This window comes from Acinonyx jubatus, chromosome E1 (genome assembly GCF_027475565.1).
Source record: "Acinonyx jubatus isolate Ajub_Pintada_27869175 chromosome E1, VMU_Ajub_asm_v1.0, whole genome shotgun sequence".
Classification (NCBI taxonomy): Eukaryota; Metazoa; Chordata; class Mammalia; order Carnivora; family Felidae; genus Acinonyx; species Acinonyx jubatus.
Window position 1 is genome coordinate 2,493,501 of NC_069397.1, and position 14,642 is coordinate 2,508,142.

At 57.8% G+C, this 14,642-nt stretch overlaps 1 protein-coding gene across 10 annotated transcripts in view; it reads left to right on the forward strand.

Moving 5' to 3' along the window:
• Positions 1-14,642, forward strand: part of DNAH2 (dynein axonemal heavy chain 2) — a 92,842-nt gene that overhangs the window by 51,514 nt on the left and 26,686 nt on the right. For all 10 annotated transcript variants that reach the window (XR_008294096.1, XM_053211994.1, XM_053211996.1 and 7 more), the window contains 21 exons: positions 29-181; positions 459-584; positions 1,412-1,630; positions 1,862-1,979; positions 2,192-2,328; positions 2,810-2,947; positions 3,033-3,191; positions 6,542-6,694; positions 6,892-6,983; positions 7,264-7,462; positions 7,595-7,819; positions 8,813-8,917; positions 10,065-10,253; positions 10,355-10,440; positions 10,684-10,814; positions 10,950-11,099; positions 11,431-11,598; positions 11,821-11,981; positions 12,218-12,357; positions 13,938-14,070; positions 14,169-14,308. Coding sequence is in view for 9 of the 10 variants with exons in the window: in XM_053211994.1 (XP_053067969.1) it covers positions 29-181; positions 459-584; positions 1,412-1,630; positions 1,862-1,979; positions 2,192-2,328; positions 2,810-2,947; positions 3,033-3,191; positions 6,542-6,694; positions 6,892-6,983; positions 7,264-7,462; positions 7,595-7,819; positions 8,813-8,917; positions 10,065-10,253; positions 10,355-10,440; positions 10,684-10,814; positions 10,950-11,099; positions 11,431-11,598; positions 11,821-11,981; positions 12,218-12,357; positions 13,938-14,070; positions 14,169-14,308 (3,122 nt within the window). In the remaining variant the exon portion in view is untranslated. The remainder of the gene's footprint in view (positions 1-28; positions 182-458; positions 585-1,411; positions 1,631-1,861; positions 1,980-2,191; positions 2,329-2,809; positions 2,948-3,032; positions 3,192-6,541; positions 6,695-6,891; positions 6,984-7,263; positions 7,463-7,594; positions 7,820-8,812; positions 8,918-10,064; positions 10,254-10,354; positions 10,441-10,683; positions 10,815-10,949; positions 11,100-11,430; positions 11,599-11,820; positions 11,982-12,217; positions 12,358-13,937; positions 14,071-14,168; positions 14,309-14,642) is intronic.

The following is a 14,642-nucleotide window of genomic DNA, read 5'->3' on the forward strand; positions in this document are numbered from 1 at the left end:
TCCCCCCCCCCCCATTTCGGCTCCCCAGATCCTGGCCAAGAAGGTATACACGCTGTACTCGCTGGCCGTGCAGCAGCTGTCCAGACAGGACCATTACGACTTTGGCCTGCGCGCGCTCACCTCCCTCCTGCGCTATGCCGGCAAGAAGCGCCGTCTGCAGCCCGACCTGTCTGATGAAGAGGTGGGTCAGGGACACGGCCCCTGGGACTCAACCTCCTCCGTCACGGGGCCCGTGCGCCCTCACCGAAGCTTTCCAGGTCCTGTCCCCGGTTGGGATCCCCGCCCCCCGCCCCCCCCCCACCGACTTCTGTCCCCCGTGTGACCTGTCGTGCTGCTGAACGTGCATCGTTCCTGCCCCTGAGCTTCGCCCCGGCGCCTCGCCCTTTTGGAGAGGAAGGGCCCGGTGAGAACCCAGGCCCTGGCCGCTCAGGCCCGAGGCTCCGTCTTTTCCCGCCCAGGTTTTGCTGCTCTCCATGCGAGACATGAACATCGCCAAGCTGACCTCGGCCGATGCGCCGCTCTTCAACGCCATTGTGCAAGACCTGTTCCCCAGCACGGAGCTGCCCGTCATTGACTACGGCAAGGTATCTGTCCCCCGGTCTTCCCCCACCCTCCCGTGTGAAGCGAATGTCTTTGTTCTGCCCTCCACTGGCCGTGACCTCCTGTGGGACGGTTGACCTCTCCGGGCTTCCTCATCTCCGGGACCTCTCAGACACTCCGCTCTCTTGCTTCAGCAACCCCCCCCCCCCCCCCCCCCCCGCCCTCCTTACTCGCTTCACGGAGCCCTTCGAGCCCTTCTATTTGCTCTGTGCCCAGCAGCGCCCCCTGCCTCGACTTCTCTCCGGGAGTGGGGGGGCAGGGTGCTGAGCGGCGGCCAGGAGCTGCTGATGCGTGGAGCCATAGAATGGAAGGGGTGGGCCGGAGGGTTCTAGAAAGTACAGAGAGCTCCTTCTCCTGGAACGATAGTTTAGATCCCCTGAGTGCTCCTTTCTACTGCAACCACGACCATGCTGGATAGAAATACGTCTTTGTCGACGCAGTGCTAAGCTGGCAAGAAAGACCATTTCCGGGACGAGGAGGGGGAGTAAATGTAGGGAGATAGTGCAACAACCTTACAAGGAAAGCGTCCTCGTTATTCCCGTTTAACAGGTGAGGAAACTGAGGCTCAGAGGGGCAACTTTCTCGGGTTCACGTAGCTGAAGCTGGGGCCCCAGGCAGGCTGGCCCGGAGCCCGGTCCCTCCACTCCACACTGGGTCCGTCCACGGCCAGAGTGCAGGGGGCCCCGGTGCCATATCTGGGGTCTGAACGTGACCCAGTGCCGGTCTGAACGTGAGCCTCCAGGCACTGGGGACCCTGTGAGAGTCCCTTATAGGCCTCATCCTTTCTCCCTGCGTTTTTGGCTTCTCTCAGCTGCGGGAGACCATCGAGCAGGAGACCCGCGATATGGGCCTGCAGGCCACGCCGTTCACGCTCACCAAGGTGATCCAGCTGTACGAGACCAAGAACTCCCGCCACTCGGCCATGATCGTGGGTGGCACAGGCAGCGGCAAGACGGCCTCGTGGCGGATCCTACAGTCCTCCCTGTCCTCCCTGTGCCGCGCCGGGGACCCCAACTTCAATATCGTTCGGGTGCGGAGTTGGGACAGCAAAGCCCCCGGTGGACGGCCAGGGAGGGCGGGGGCAGGAATGCACAGGGTCGGGGGGGGGGGGCAGTGTGGACCAGGAGGGCAGGGCTGGGGGAGATGAGAGAGAGCAGGGCGGGCACAGAGCCCTGGATATAAAGGGGGCGGGTGGAAATAAGACGACGTCTTGGGGTGGTGCCTGCCGGCACCTCGACACCTCCTCCTGTGTCGCTTCCAGGAGTTCCCCCTGAACCCTAAGGCCTTGTCCTTGGGGGAGCTGTATGGGGAGTACGACCTCAACACTAACGAGTGGACAGACGGCATCTTGTCCAGTGTCATGCGGGCGGCGTGTGCAGGTGCCCAGAGGGTCACGGGGTGGGGACGGCAGGTGCCGGAGTCGCCCGAGGGGTTGGGCGGGGGGGCGGGGGCTGGAAGGCTCACGTTTGGGAGACGACCGCGCGGGGCATGCTGAGTACAAGGGGCCCGCGCCTGCCTCTCCGGGGACACGAGTGGGAAGGGAGGTCTGGGGAGAAAGTCCTGGCTTCCTGACCGTCCTCCTCCTACCAAGACGAGAAGCCCGATGAGAAGTGGGTCCTTTTCGACGGCCCCGTGGACACGCTGTGGATCGAGAGCATGAACTCTGTCATGGACGATAACAAAGTCCTGACCCTCATCAATGGGGAGCGTATCGCGATGCCCGAACAGGTGCCGGCCCTGCGGAGCTGGGGACCCGGGGCACGAGGCAGGGCTCGGTGGGGGGGAAGGGGCAGCTCTGAGGGACCAGGAAGGGGGAGGCTGCCTGGGTTCAGGGAGACCCGTCTCCCACGGACGGTGGGAACAGCTGATGGGAAAGAAGTCCGTGCCGCCTTCGCCGACTGCCCGGGGTTACGTGTTCACCGGCTATGAAGCCCACCCTTCTCCACCCACCCACCCACACAATGCAAGCGAGCCAGCGAGAGAGAGAGACAGAGACAGAGACAGAGACAGAGAGGTTTTCCATAAGCTTAACCTTGAACGAGCTCTAAATTCTTTTAAAACGCAAGTCATTTGTAAGCCATAGGCCATCAATCACCCTGCCCCACTTGGCGCTCGGACAGAGACACTTGGGGGCATCGAGCCCCGAGTGATTTCTCCTGATGGGGGTGGGGTGGCCGAAGGATGAAGCTCTGACCCAGCGTGTCCTCAGGTGTCACTGCTGTTCGAGGTGGAGAACTTGGCCGTGGCCTCTCCCGCCACCGTGTCTCGCTGTGGGATGGTCTACACTGACTACGCTGACCTGGGCTGGAAGCCGTACGTTCAGTCCTGGCTGGAGAGGAGACCGAAGGTGTGCAGGGTTGGGGTGAGGAGAGGGCGGGTAACCAGTGCGGCCTGCGGGACGTAGAGCGAGAGTCCTCTCTCGTGGACGCCAGGCTGAGGCCGAGCCCCTTGAGCGCATGTTCGAGAAGTTCATCGACAAGATGCTGACCTTCAAGAAGGATTATTGCAACGAGCTGGTGCCCCTCCCGGAATACAGTGGGATCATCTCCCTCTGCAAGCTGTACTCGGCCCTGGCCACGCCAGAGAATGGGGTGAGTGGGGGCGGCGGAGCGGGGCCCGGGCCCGGGGGCTCGTGACCTTGCGGGGCTGACTCCGGGGAACGGGGTGTCTGAGACGCGGTTTGTACACAGACCTGAGTGGAGCGGGGACCCCAGGGGGAGGAGGCCTCACTGACCTCACGCACGTGCGTGGCTGTGTGTGCCTGTGCACACGTGGTCGAATGCCAGACTCAGGCCTCTGACGGCTGATGGTACACAGTGAAGCATCACTAGAATTTCCTACCCGTATTGGGGAGCCGAGGAGAGTTCGTTTTGTTCCTCATTTCTCTGTCCTTTCAAAAAATAGATATTAAGTTTTGGTCTACGGGAGGCCCTGGGCTGCTGTTCCTGCGGGAAGGAGCCCCCAGCCTAATCTGATGAGGGGGCTTTGGAAATTTTCACATTAATTGATGTTTAAGAGCAATGTCGTCCAGTTCAGAATTCCGGAGTAAGGACCAAAGTGGGATATCTGTCTGTTGAGCTTAAATCACTGCCTAGAAGTGGTTTGTATCGTTTTTGAAGACATCACCACACAACCCAACCCTTGACATGAGGTCGTAGAACAGTGAGGACCTCTGGCAGGGTATGTCATTCCTGGCACAGTTGATACAAACTGAACCTGTGTGGAGGGACTGGTAAGGTGATGGATGGACGAAGGACGATTATACGGTGTCAGCCGCGCGGGCGCCGAGGAGGGCTGGCCAGGTGGCGGGGCCCGGCGTTGCGTGCAGAGGCCTGGAGGGAGGGATGGTGGGACGCGTCGTGAGCTGGGATGAGCTGGACGGATAGGCCAAGGAGTCTGGACCGACTGTGATGGACGGCACAGCTTCGGCATGGCTCCCCACCCACATCTTGGGACTGAGGAGTGTTCGGTATTCCGGACGGGGTAGCATCTTCTGTGTCCCCTTATCTGTCATTCTCGGAGTCTTCATTCAGAACCATCCTCAAGAGCTTTTCACGCACGGCCTGAGGCTGTTTCCACGGACCCCCGTTAGAGACCGGGTGAACCGTGCCGAGTTAGCCCTGTGTGCGCCCCACGCCCGGCTCCAGCAACAGTACCTGCCTGCCACGAGCCCCCAGGGGTCTAAACGTGCTGTCTCTCGGGGCGCCTGGCTGACTCAGCCGGTGGAGCATGTGACCCTTGATCTTGGAGTCATGAACTCGGGGCCCACACTGGGCCTAGGACTTCCTTAAACAAAGCAAAACAAAACAAAACAAAACAAAACATAAGGGGCGCCTGGGTGGCTCAGTCGGTTAAGTGTCCGACTTTGGCTCAGGCCGTGATCTCGTGTTTCTTGGGTTCAAGCCGCACGTCGGGCTCTGTGCTGACAGCTCGGAGCCCGGAGCCTGCTTCGGATTCTGTGTCTCCCTGTCTCTTTGCCCCTCCCCTGCTCATGCTCTCTCTCTCTCAAAAATAAACATTAAAAAAAACTTTTTTTAAAAACACAAAAAAATAAACATGCTGTTTCTGCTATGAACTTGGTATATTTTAAATTTTGATTTTTAATTACACAAGGAATAGTTAACTCTGGTTTACTTTCTAAAAATTAAAAATTTTCATATAGGGACGCCTGGGTGGCTCAGTCGGTTAGGCATCTGACTCTCGGTCTCGGCTCAAGTCATGATCTTGCGGTTTGTGGTTTCGAACCCCACGCCAAGCTCTGCTACGGGTAGCTCAGAGTCTGCCTAGGATTCTCTCTCTCTTCCTCTCTCTCTCTGCCCCTCCCCTACTCATGTGTGCTCTCTCTCAAGATAAAGAGACTTTTTTTTAATGTTTATTTATTCTTGAGAGCTAGAGACAGAGCATGAGCAGGGAGAGAGAGAGACACAGAACCTGAAGCAGGCTCCAGGCTCTGAACCGTCAGCACAGAGCCCAACGCGGGGCTCGAACACACGAACGGTGAGATCATGACCTAAGCCAAAGTCGGACACTTAACCTACTAAGCCACCCAGGTGCCCCAAGATAAATAAACTTAAAAAAATTTTTTTTTAACATTTTATTTATTTTTGAGACAGAGAGAGACAGAGCACGAGCAGGGGAGGGGCAGAGAGAGAGGCAGACACAGAATCCGAAGCAGGCCCCAGGCTCTGAGCTGTCAGCACAGAGCCCGACGCGGGGCTTGAGCTCACAAACCGTGAGATCATGACTTGAGCCGAAGTTGGACGCTTAACCGACTGAGCCACCCAGGTGCCCCTTAAAAATAAAAAATAAAAATTGGGACGTCTGGGTGGCTCAGTTGGTTGAGCGTCCAACTTCAGCTCAGGTCGTGATCTCACAGCTCGTGAGTTTGAGCCCCACATCAGGCTCTGAGCTGAGCCTGTTTCCGATTCTGTGTCTCCCTCTCCCTCTGCCCCTCCCCCGGCTCATACTCTATCTCTCTCAAAAATAAATAAACATTAAAAAAAATTTTAAATAAATAAAAATAAATAAAAATAAAAATTTTCATATTAAGCTAGAGACGTTTTTGATCATCTCTGTCCTCGCAGTCCTGGTCTGCAACCCCCTCTAGATGAGTAACTACTGTGGAATGTGTGCACATATCATTTCAGACCTTTCCAATACATATTGACATACAGGCCTGTAGGCAGTCGTAGAAAATGTGATATTTAAAAAACATATCAGGGGCACCTGGGTGGCTCAGTCGGTTCAGCGTCTGACTTCGGCTCAGGTCATGATCTCACGGTTCGTGGGTTCGAGCCCCGCGTCGGGCTCTGGGCTGACCGCTCGGAGCCTGGAGCCCGCGCTTCGGATTCTGTGTCTCCCTCTCTCTCTCTGCCCCTCCCCCAGTTGTGCTCTGTCTCTCAAAAATAAATAAATGTAAAAAAAATGTTTTTAATAAAAAATAAAAAACATATCATGTTATACACCTCATGTACACATACAGCAATATGAGTTTGAGTTCTGTATCAGTATCCGTAGATTGATTTTATTGCTTTTAAGCCTTGCACGCTGTTCCACTGTAGAACATAGCATTTTCTTTTTTCATCCCTCTACCGGTGGACATTTAGGTCATCTCGTTTTTTGCAATTTACAGACAAGTTGCCACGACGCCCCGGGCCCCAGGTCCTAGGGCACCTGTGGGCACTTCTTCAGGGCAGACGTGGTGTGGCCACGCCACTGCTATGCCTTTATGACACAGCAGCAAAGAGCGTCAGCTGCCGGCTTACCAGAACTTTCAGGTCCATCTGAACGCTTTAGGTTTAGGTATACCTACAACCACACGGTGTCTCCAAATAAAACCAGGAAGGGAGGAAAACTCTAAGCTTTTGCTGCGATTTGCCACAATAGATCCCCCTCCTTTTCTTACGGATGGAGACCGAGTCCCTTCTCCTGTTCCATCCAGGTGAACCCAGCCGACGGCGAAAACTACGTGACCATGGTAGAGCTGACCTTCGTGTTCAGCATGATCTGGTCCGTGTGCGCCTCCGTGGACGAGGAGGGACGTGAGAAGATCGACAGTTACCTCCGAGAGATTGAGGGCTCCTTTCCCAATAAGGCGAGGACGCTCAGACCCAGCCGTCTGACGTTTCCTGTTTTTCTAGCACCCACGAGGTTCCCTACGCCAGGCTCTGCTTGAGTTTCAGCCGTGCCAACCCGGCCCTCTTTCTCTCACCCAGCGGGCTGTGCAAACTCCTGCCCGGCCGGGGACAGCTGGAGAAGGCTTTGGTGGCCTCACACGTGTTCCCTCCTTAGGACACGGTGTACGAGTACTTTGTGGACCCCAAGATGCGAAGCTGGACGTCGTTTGAGGAAAAGCTCCCTAAGACTTGGCGTTACCCCCCAAAGTGAGAGCGGGGCCTGTGGGGGGTCGGGCTTGGGGCTGTGGTTGGTGGGAGATGTGGGCAGAGAGCCGGGGCCTCGAGGCAGATGTGAGCTGCAGAGGAGGGGGGCTGGCTCCCAGAGGAGGCGGCTCTGGAACGCCGGAAGCAGGACGCCCGGCCTCTGGGCCCCTCAGGAGGCAGGGCTGGTGACGTCTCAGGGAGATAAACGTCAGGAGGCGGGAGGAAGCGGGCGTTTGAAAGGAGGTGGCCAGGCCCCTTGGACAGGGTTCGCTTTCCTCCCTAGTTCCCCCTTCTACAAGATCATGGTGCCCACGGTCGACACTGTTCGCTACAACTACCTGGTGAGCGCCTTGGTGGCCAACCAGAATCCCACCCTGCTGGTGGGTCCCGTGGGGACCGGAAAGACGTCCATCGCCCAGAGCGTCCTGCAGTCCTTGCCTTCCAGCCAGTGGTCTGTGCTCACCGTCAACATGTCTGCACAGGTGCGTCGTGGGGCCCAGGCCCTCCCTGCCTTCCGCGCCCTCCCTCGGGATCCAAGTGCCTGACGACACTCCTCCCGAACCCCGAGTTTCTCCCGGGAGACCCAAGCATTCACCCCGTACCCCTTCCACCAGACCACGTCCAATAACGTGCAGAGCATCATCGAGAGCAGGGTGGAGAAGCGAACCAAGGGGGTCTATGTGCCGCTTGGGGGCAAAAGCATGGTCACCTTTATGGATGACCTAAACATGCCGGCGAAGGACGCGTTTGGGTCCCAGCCCCCCCTGGAGCTGATCCGTCTCTGGCTTGACTACGGCTTCTGGTACGATCGCACGAAGCAGACCATCAAGTACATCCGAGTAAGCATCCGGGAGATGGGGAGACTCCTGTGATCCTATATTCCTCTCCACACGGGTGGGGCCGGCCGCGTCCAGCCCCAGACTCCCGGCTCCTCAATGATCAGTCCCTGTTGCGAACTCTCCTCGGTGACTCTGCCCTGTGCTTTGTGGCCAAAGGGTCCCGTCCTCCACCTCCACGCCTTCCCCACGCTCACGTGACTCCCCTGCTGCCGTCCAGGGTGTCCCTGACTCGGGTCCCGCCTCCCCACGTCCCCCTACAGGGCACCCCCAGGCAGTCTGCACCCACAAGATTCTGAGCATCTTGTTTCTTTTTTCCAAATCCATGGGCAGCAGCCTTTCCATCCCTCCCACTGGGCGGGGGGGGGGGGGGGGGGTCCGTCCGTCTGGCACTCAGGGTCAGAAGCTCTCCTGACAGCTAGTGTATTCTTGTGTTTCTGGGAAAGAACACGCATGCACACACACATACACGCTGAAAAAAGAGGGGGAAAAAAAAAACAAAGTCTAGAAAACATAGTCAAACTTTTTAAAAAATCTTTTTTAATGTTTATTTTTGAGACAGAGAGAGACAGAACGTGAGCAGGGGAGGGGCAGAGAGAGAGGGAGACCCAGAATCCGAGCCAGGCTCCGGGCTCTGAGCTGTCAGCACAGAGCCTGACGTGGGGCTCGAACCCACGAACCGTGAGATCGTGACCCGAGCCGAAGTCAGATGCTTCACTGACTAAGCCACTCAGGTGCCCCGTAGTCAAACGTTTTTTAAGTTACTTCCATTTTCTGTTTTTGGTACATGGATTATAATGAAATTAAAACAAATATGTCACTTTAATAATTGCAAACAAACTGTCCTTAATCCCTTCCTTCCCTTCACCTTCCCTGTTCCCTTTCTGCTGTCCTGGCCCCTCTCCTCTCCCCTTACTGTCCTCATCCGGCTCCTCTGACATCCTCCATATTCCTGTGCCCTGTGTTGCCCCTTTCCTGCCTGTCTCTGCTCTCCAGGACATGTTCCTGATGGCTGCCATGGGCCCTCCCGGGGGCGGACGGACCATCATCTCCCCCAGACTGCAAAGCCGCTTCAACGTCATCAACATGACCTTCCCCACAGTGAGGGCGCGATGGGGGCCCGGGGAGGGGGGGCCGTAAGAGGCAAGCCATCCGTGTCCCAGGGAACCAGGAGGCAGATCCAGGAGGGGTGGGGGGACCTCCGAGCGGAGGTGTGCACAGGGAGCAGTAACACGGTTGGGGGCTGCTGTTTGTGGGAGCCCTTGCTTCTCCTGAGCCAGAAGAGTGTGGCTGGCCATCTCTGGCCTGTGCAGCCTTGTGGTCCTGGGGGAGGTGGACTCAGGGGCCCCAAAGACGCTAAGGAACGCCAGGGTTCGGGGAAGGGAGTGAGGCCTCCGGGACACCCCAGAAGCCTCAGTCATCAAGATACATAACATTCGAATGCAACATTAAAATAGTCAAAGCCAAACATTCGTGGTGAACAAACACCACAATGTTAAATAAATCCGAGACCGGTGGTTGCTGAGGGATCTCAGACCCTGAGGCAAAAGGAAACTGCGACAATCCTGACCCCATCTTTATTTAAAACGTGCGTATTTGTTCACCATGGATATTTTGCATTAATTTCAATTTTTCTTTCTTAATTTTTAAATGTTTGTTTACTTTTGAGAGAGAGGGGGAGAGGGGGAGAAGAGAGAGGGAGAGGGAGACTCCCAAGCAGGCTGTGTGCTGACAGCACGGAGCCCGACGCCGGCCTCGATCCCACAAACCAGGAGATCGTGACCTGAGGCGAAACCAAGAGTCAGATGCTTAACCGACTGAGCCACCCGGGTGCCCCTGAATTTGACTTTTTTTTTTTTTTAATTTTTTTTTTTAACGTTTATTTATTTTTGAGACAGAGAGAGACAGAACATGACGGGGGAGGGTCAGAGAGAGGGAGACACAGAATCGGAAACAGGCTCCAGGCTCTGAGCCGTCAGCACAGAGCCCGACGCGGGGCTCGAACTCACGGACCGCGAGATCATGACCTGAGCCGAAGTCGGCCGCTCAACCGACTGAGCCCCCCGGGCGCCCCTGAATTTGACTTTTAAGTACTGCATTAAGATGTTATTTCTCTTGATTTTGTGGGTTTTGCGCCCCTTTATGTTCGGCCCCCCCGGGGATGAGTACTTAACTCCCCTCGCCGGGGTCCGGGCCCTGGCGGCCAGGTCGGCAGCCTGCGGGAGTGAGCGTGAGGGCCTGTTCCCAGGAGTCCCAGATCATCCGGATATTCGGCACCATGATCAATCAGAAGCTTCAGGACTTCGAGGAAGAGGTGAAGCCCATTGGCATCGTGGTGACCGAGGCCACGCTGGACATGTACAACACGGTGGTACAGCGCTTCCTGCCCACGCCCGCCAAGATCCACTACCTCTTCAACCTGCGGGACATCTCCAAGGTGAAGCTCCCTCGCCGGGAACGGCTTTCTCGGCTTTCCTCTCAATGCTTGGGACGGGGTCTCTTCCCTCCCGCCATCCCACCGCCCCGCCTCTTCCCCAGGTGTTCCAGGGCATGCTTCGGGCCAACAAGGACTTTCACGACACCAAGTCCAGCATCACACGGCTCTGGATCCATGAGTGTTTCAGGTGCGACGCCCGTGCCAACACCGGCCCAGGGGGCCCCTCCTCCTCCGTATGCCCCGCCCCACCCCATCCCACCCCACCCCCCAGGGGGCCCCTCCTCCTCCGTATGCCCCGCCCCACCCCACCCCCCCACCCCCCCAGGGGGCCCCCCTCCTCCTCCGTATGCCCCGCCCCCACCCCACCCCACCCGCCCAGGGGGCCCCCCTCCTCCGTATGCCCCAGCCTCACCTCACTCCCTCCCGACAGAGTCTTCTCTGACCGGCTGGTGGATGCTGCAGACCTGGAGGCCTTCGTGGGCATCATCAGCGACAAACTTGGCTCCTTCTTTGACCTCACGTTGCATAATCTTTGTCCCAACAAACGTCCTCCCGTCTTTGGTGAGCTGGCGCCCCCGCCGCGGGCTGCTGCGGGTGTTGGGAGGCCCCCCGGGGGGAGGGCTGGGGTATGGGGTCCCTGGGGGAGCCTGGCCACGACCGGGCCGTGGAGATCTGAGCCTGCTTCCCGCGGCCCAGGGGACTTCATGCGGGAGCCCAAGGTGTACGAGGACCTGACAGACCTGGCTGCGCTGAAGGCGGCCATGGAGACGGCCCTCAGGGAGTACAACCTGTCCCCCGCCGTCGTCCCCATGCAGCTGGTACTCTTCCGGGAGGCTATCGAACACGGTGAGCACTTCCCCCGCCCGGCCCCGCCGCGCCCCAGCTCCCGGCGTGGGCTCTTCCCGAGCGAGTCCCGGAAGCTGCTTTCCTTTCTGGCCCCAGGTGGCCAGTGGCGACGGTGGGGCTCTTCCTCGACGAGGAGGATGTGGTGTCGGGCAGACAGGGCTGCGCTCGCGGTGGACTCGCTGCCTCGGCCTCAGGCACCGGCCGCTCCCCCCGCTTCGCGGTCCCTGTACTTCAGTTTCGGGCACCCCGGTCTCTAGGCCTCTAGCGTAGGGCCCGGTGGTCCCCCGGGGGCGTCCCAGAGGCCTCACCACCCTCGTCTCCCACCCCCCAGTCACACGGATCGTGCGGGTCATCGGACAGCCTCGGGGCAACATGCTGTTGGTGGGCATTGGGGGCAGCGGGCGCCAGAGTCTGGCCCGCTTGGCCTCTTGCATCTGTGAGTACGCCACCTTCCAGATCGAGGTCAGCAAACATTACCGAAGGCAGGAGTTCCGAGAAGGTAGGCGTGAAAGATCCCCTGGTGACCGGGGAGCGGAGAGGTGGAAGCCGGTAGCCAGCCGTGCCAGGCGCGCGGCGGGGGGGGGGGGGGGGGGTGGGCGCGTGCTGGGCTCCGGTCGCATGCTGGGGGCGGGTTCCCACCTCTCAGAGGGGGGGACAAGGGACGGGATGGTGAGTCTGAAGTCCGTCTGTCCCCCCTCCCTCCTGCCCTCTTCTGGCCCAGATATCAAGCGTCTATACCGCCAGGCGGGGGTAGAGCTCAAGCCCACGTCCTTCCTCTTCGTGGACACCCAGATTGCGGATGAGTCGTTCCTGGAGGACATCAACAACATCCTGAGCTCGGGCGAGGTCCCCAATCTCTACAAGACTGATGAATTTGAAGAGGTTTGAACCTTTCCCTACCCTCCACCAGCTTGAAGAAGCGCAGATCCCAGAATGTGCTCCCTCGGGGCCCTCTGTCCGTCCCTCCCCCGCATCAGGGGCGAGAGCCGCTCCTCCTCCGTCACCCCCAAGTGGCTCTAAAAGCCGCACCCCGTCCGGTCCGCCCAGCCTCTGCCCCCACCCCTCCGACTCTGCCTCGGGAACCATGGCTCCCCCAAGCGCCCCTGGCTTCCATGCAGATCCAGACGCTCATCTCGGAGCAGGCCAAGGCCGAGCAGGTGCCCCAGTCCTCCGACAGCCTCTTCGCCTACCTCATTGAGCGCGTGCGCGACAACCTGCACATTGTTCTCTGCCTCAGCCCCGTGGGCAACTCCTTCAGGTGAATCCGGGGACAGCCTCTCCCTGCCTGTCTGTCCTGCCCCCCCCCCCCCCCCCGCCTTCCCCCACACCTTCTGGGGTCCTGAATAGCCCGCTCTCCCCCCCTACCCGCCCTAGACCTCGGCTCCTTTCAGGTTATTCCTGCTGCTACATGGGAGTTGTCTGCTCCCTTGTGCTGTGACTGCATTGTTTCGTTGTCACTTTGTTTTGTTTTGTTTTAACATTAAAGAAAAAAAATTTTTAATGTTTGTTTATTTTTGAGAGAGACAAAGACAGGGCATGAGCGGGGGAGGGACAAAGAGCGAGGGAGACACAGAATCCAAAGCAGGCTCCAGGCTCTGAGCCGTCAGCACAGAGCCAGATGCGGGGCTTGAACCCACCAACCATTGAGATCATAACCTGAGCCAAAGTTGGACGCTCAACCGACTGAACCAGCCAGGTGCTCCTGTTTTAAAATTTTTAATCATGATTTTAAAAATGCAAAATTACATACAATTTGCCATCACCACCGGTTTTCGGGTGTAGGGCACAGTGTCATTAAGCATATTCACATCAGTGTGTGACAGATTTCTAGAATTTTCTCATCTTGCAAAATTGAAACTCTACACCTGTTGAATAATCCCCCATTTCTCCACACACCACCCCCGCCCACTCCCCGCCCCGGCCTCTGACAACCACTGACCCCTTTCTGTTTCTGTGAGTGACTACTCTAGATACCTCCCGTAAGTGGAGTCATACAGTTTTTGTCTTTGTCTATCTCGCTTGTTTCACTCAGCTCAGAGTTCTCAAGCTTCATCCATTCCTTCACCCAAGGAAGTCAGAACTTCCTTACTGTTTAAGGCTGAGTAATAGTCCGTTATGTGTATATGCCATGGTTTGCTTACCCATTCTTGGCATGACCGGGTTTTAAGGGCATCAGAGAGGAGGAGGGAGACAGAATTGTATGGAGAGGCCATCTGGGCCACCCTTTTGTTTGGTTTTATATTAATGGTATTACTGTGCCAGGCACTGCGCTAAGCATTTTACACGTGCTGCCTCCCTGGTTGGTATTCCTGTTGTTCCCGTTTTATTTGTTTATTTATTTATTTATTTATTTATTTATTTATTTAAAATTTTTTAACGTTTATTTATTTCTGAGACAGGGAGAGACAGAGCATGACCAGGGGAGGGTCAGAGAGAGGGAGACACAGAATATGAAGCAGGCTCCAGGCGCTGAGCTGTCCGCACAGAGCCCCGACGCGGGGCTCGAACTCGCGGACCATGAGATCATGACCTGAGCCGAAGTCGGCTGCCCAGCCGACTGAGCCACTCAGGCGCCCCGTTGTTCCCATTTTAGAGATGAGGAAAGTGATGTTCCCTTGCTCAAGATCCACAGCTGGGTGCGAACCAGGCCGTCTGTCCCTAAATGCTACACTGAGCCAGCTCTGAGGGGAGCCGGACCTGGACAGGTGGTGGGGGGCACACAGGAGCATGAGGAGGGGACACGTGGGTTGCTGGAAAGCGGCCAGACCCGTGAGGGAGCCAGGAGCTGGAGGCCGCCTCTCCGCAGGGGACTGACCTCTTCTTGAAACCCGTCACCAGGAACTGGATCCGCCAGTACCCGGCCCTGGTGAACTGCACCACCATCAACTGGTTCTCCGAGTGGCCCCACGAGGCCCTGCTGGAGGTGGCCGAGAAGTACCTCCAAGGAGTGGACCTGGGCACAGAGGAGAATGTGAGGCCCTCCCCACACGCCCAGCCCCGACCTCCCTCCCGTGTCCCTTCTCTAAGTGCCTTCACTGTCCGTCTTGCATCCTTTTCTGTGGGCCTCAGATCCACAGGAAGGTGGCCAAGATCTTTGTCACCATGCACTGGTCCGTGGGGCGGTACTCCCAGAAGATGTTGCTGGAGCTGCGGAGATACAACTACGTCACACCCACCAACTACCTGGAGCTCGTGTCGGGATATAAGAAGTATGGAGAAGAGTGGGGGAGGGCGGGGAGGGCCAGGGAGCTTGGTAGCTTTTGAGGGCGATGGGCCGAATGATGTAATGGGAAAGATCCAGGAGCCAGCCCCCCCCCACCGGGGCTGGCTCCACGACCCAGGTGCTGACCCTGGAAGGCAGGGATGTGGGGTGGGGGTCTCCTCCTGTGCGGGGAGTTAACAAAAGGGAGACGGGGTTCCCTGGGTGCAGGGCCGTTTCCAGAGCCCTCTGGCCTCGCCTCTGCCCTACACCCTCTCTGTCCTTATTTCTGGAACGATGTGTCTTTTTCCAACCTCAGTACGATGGGGACATCGCCGTATATA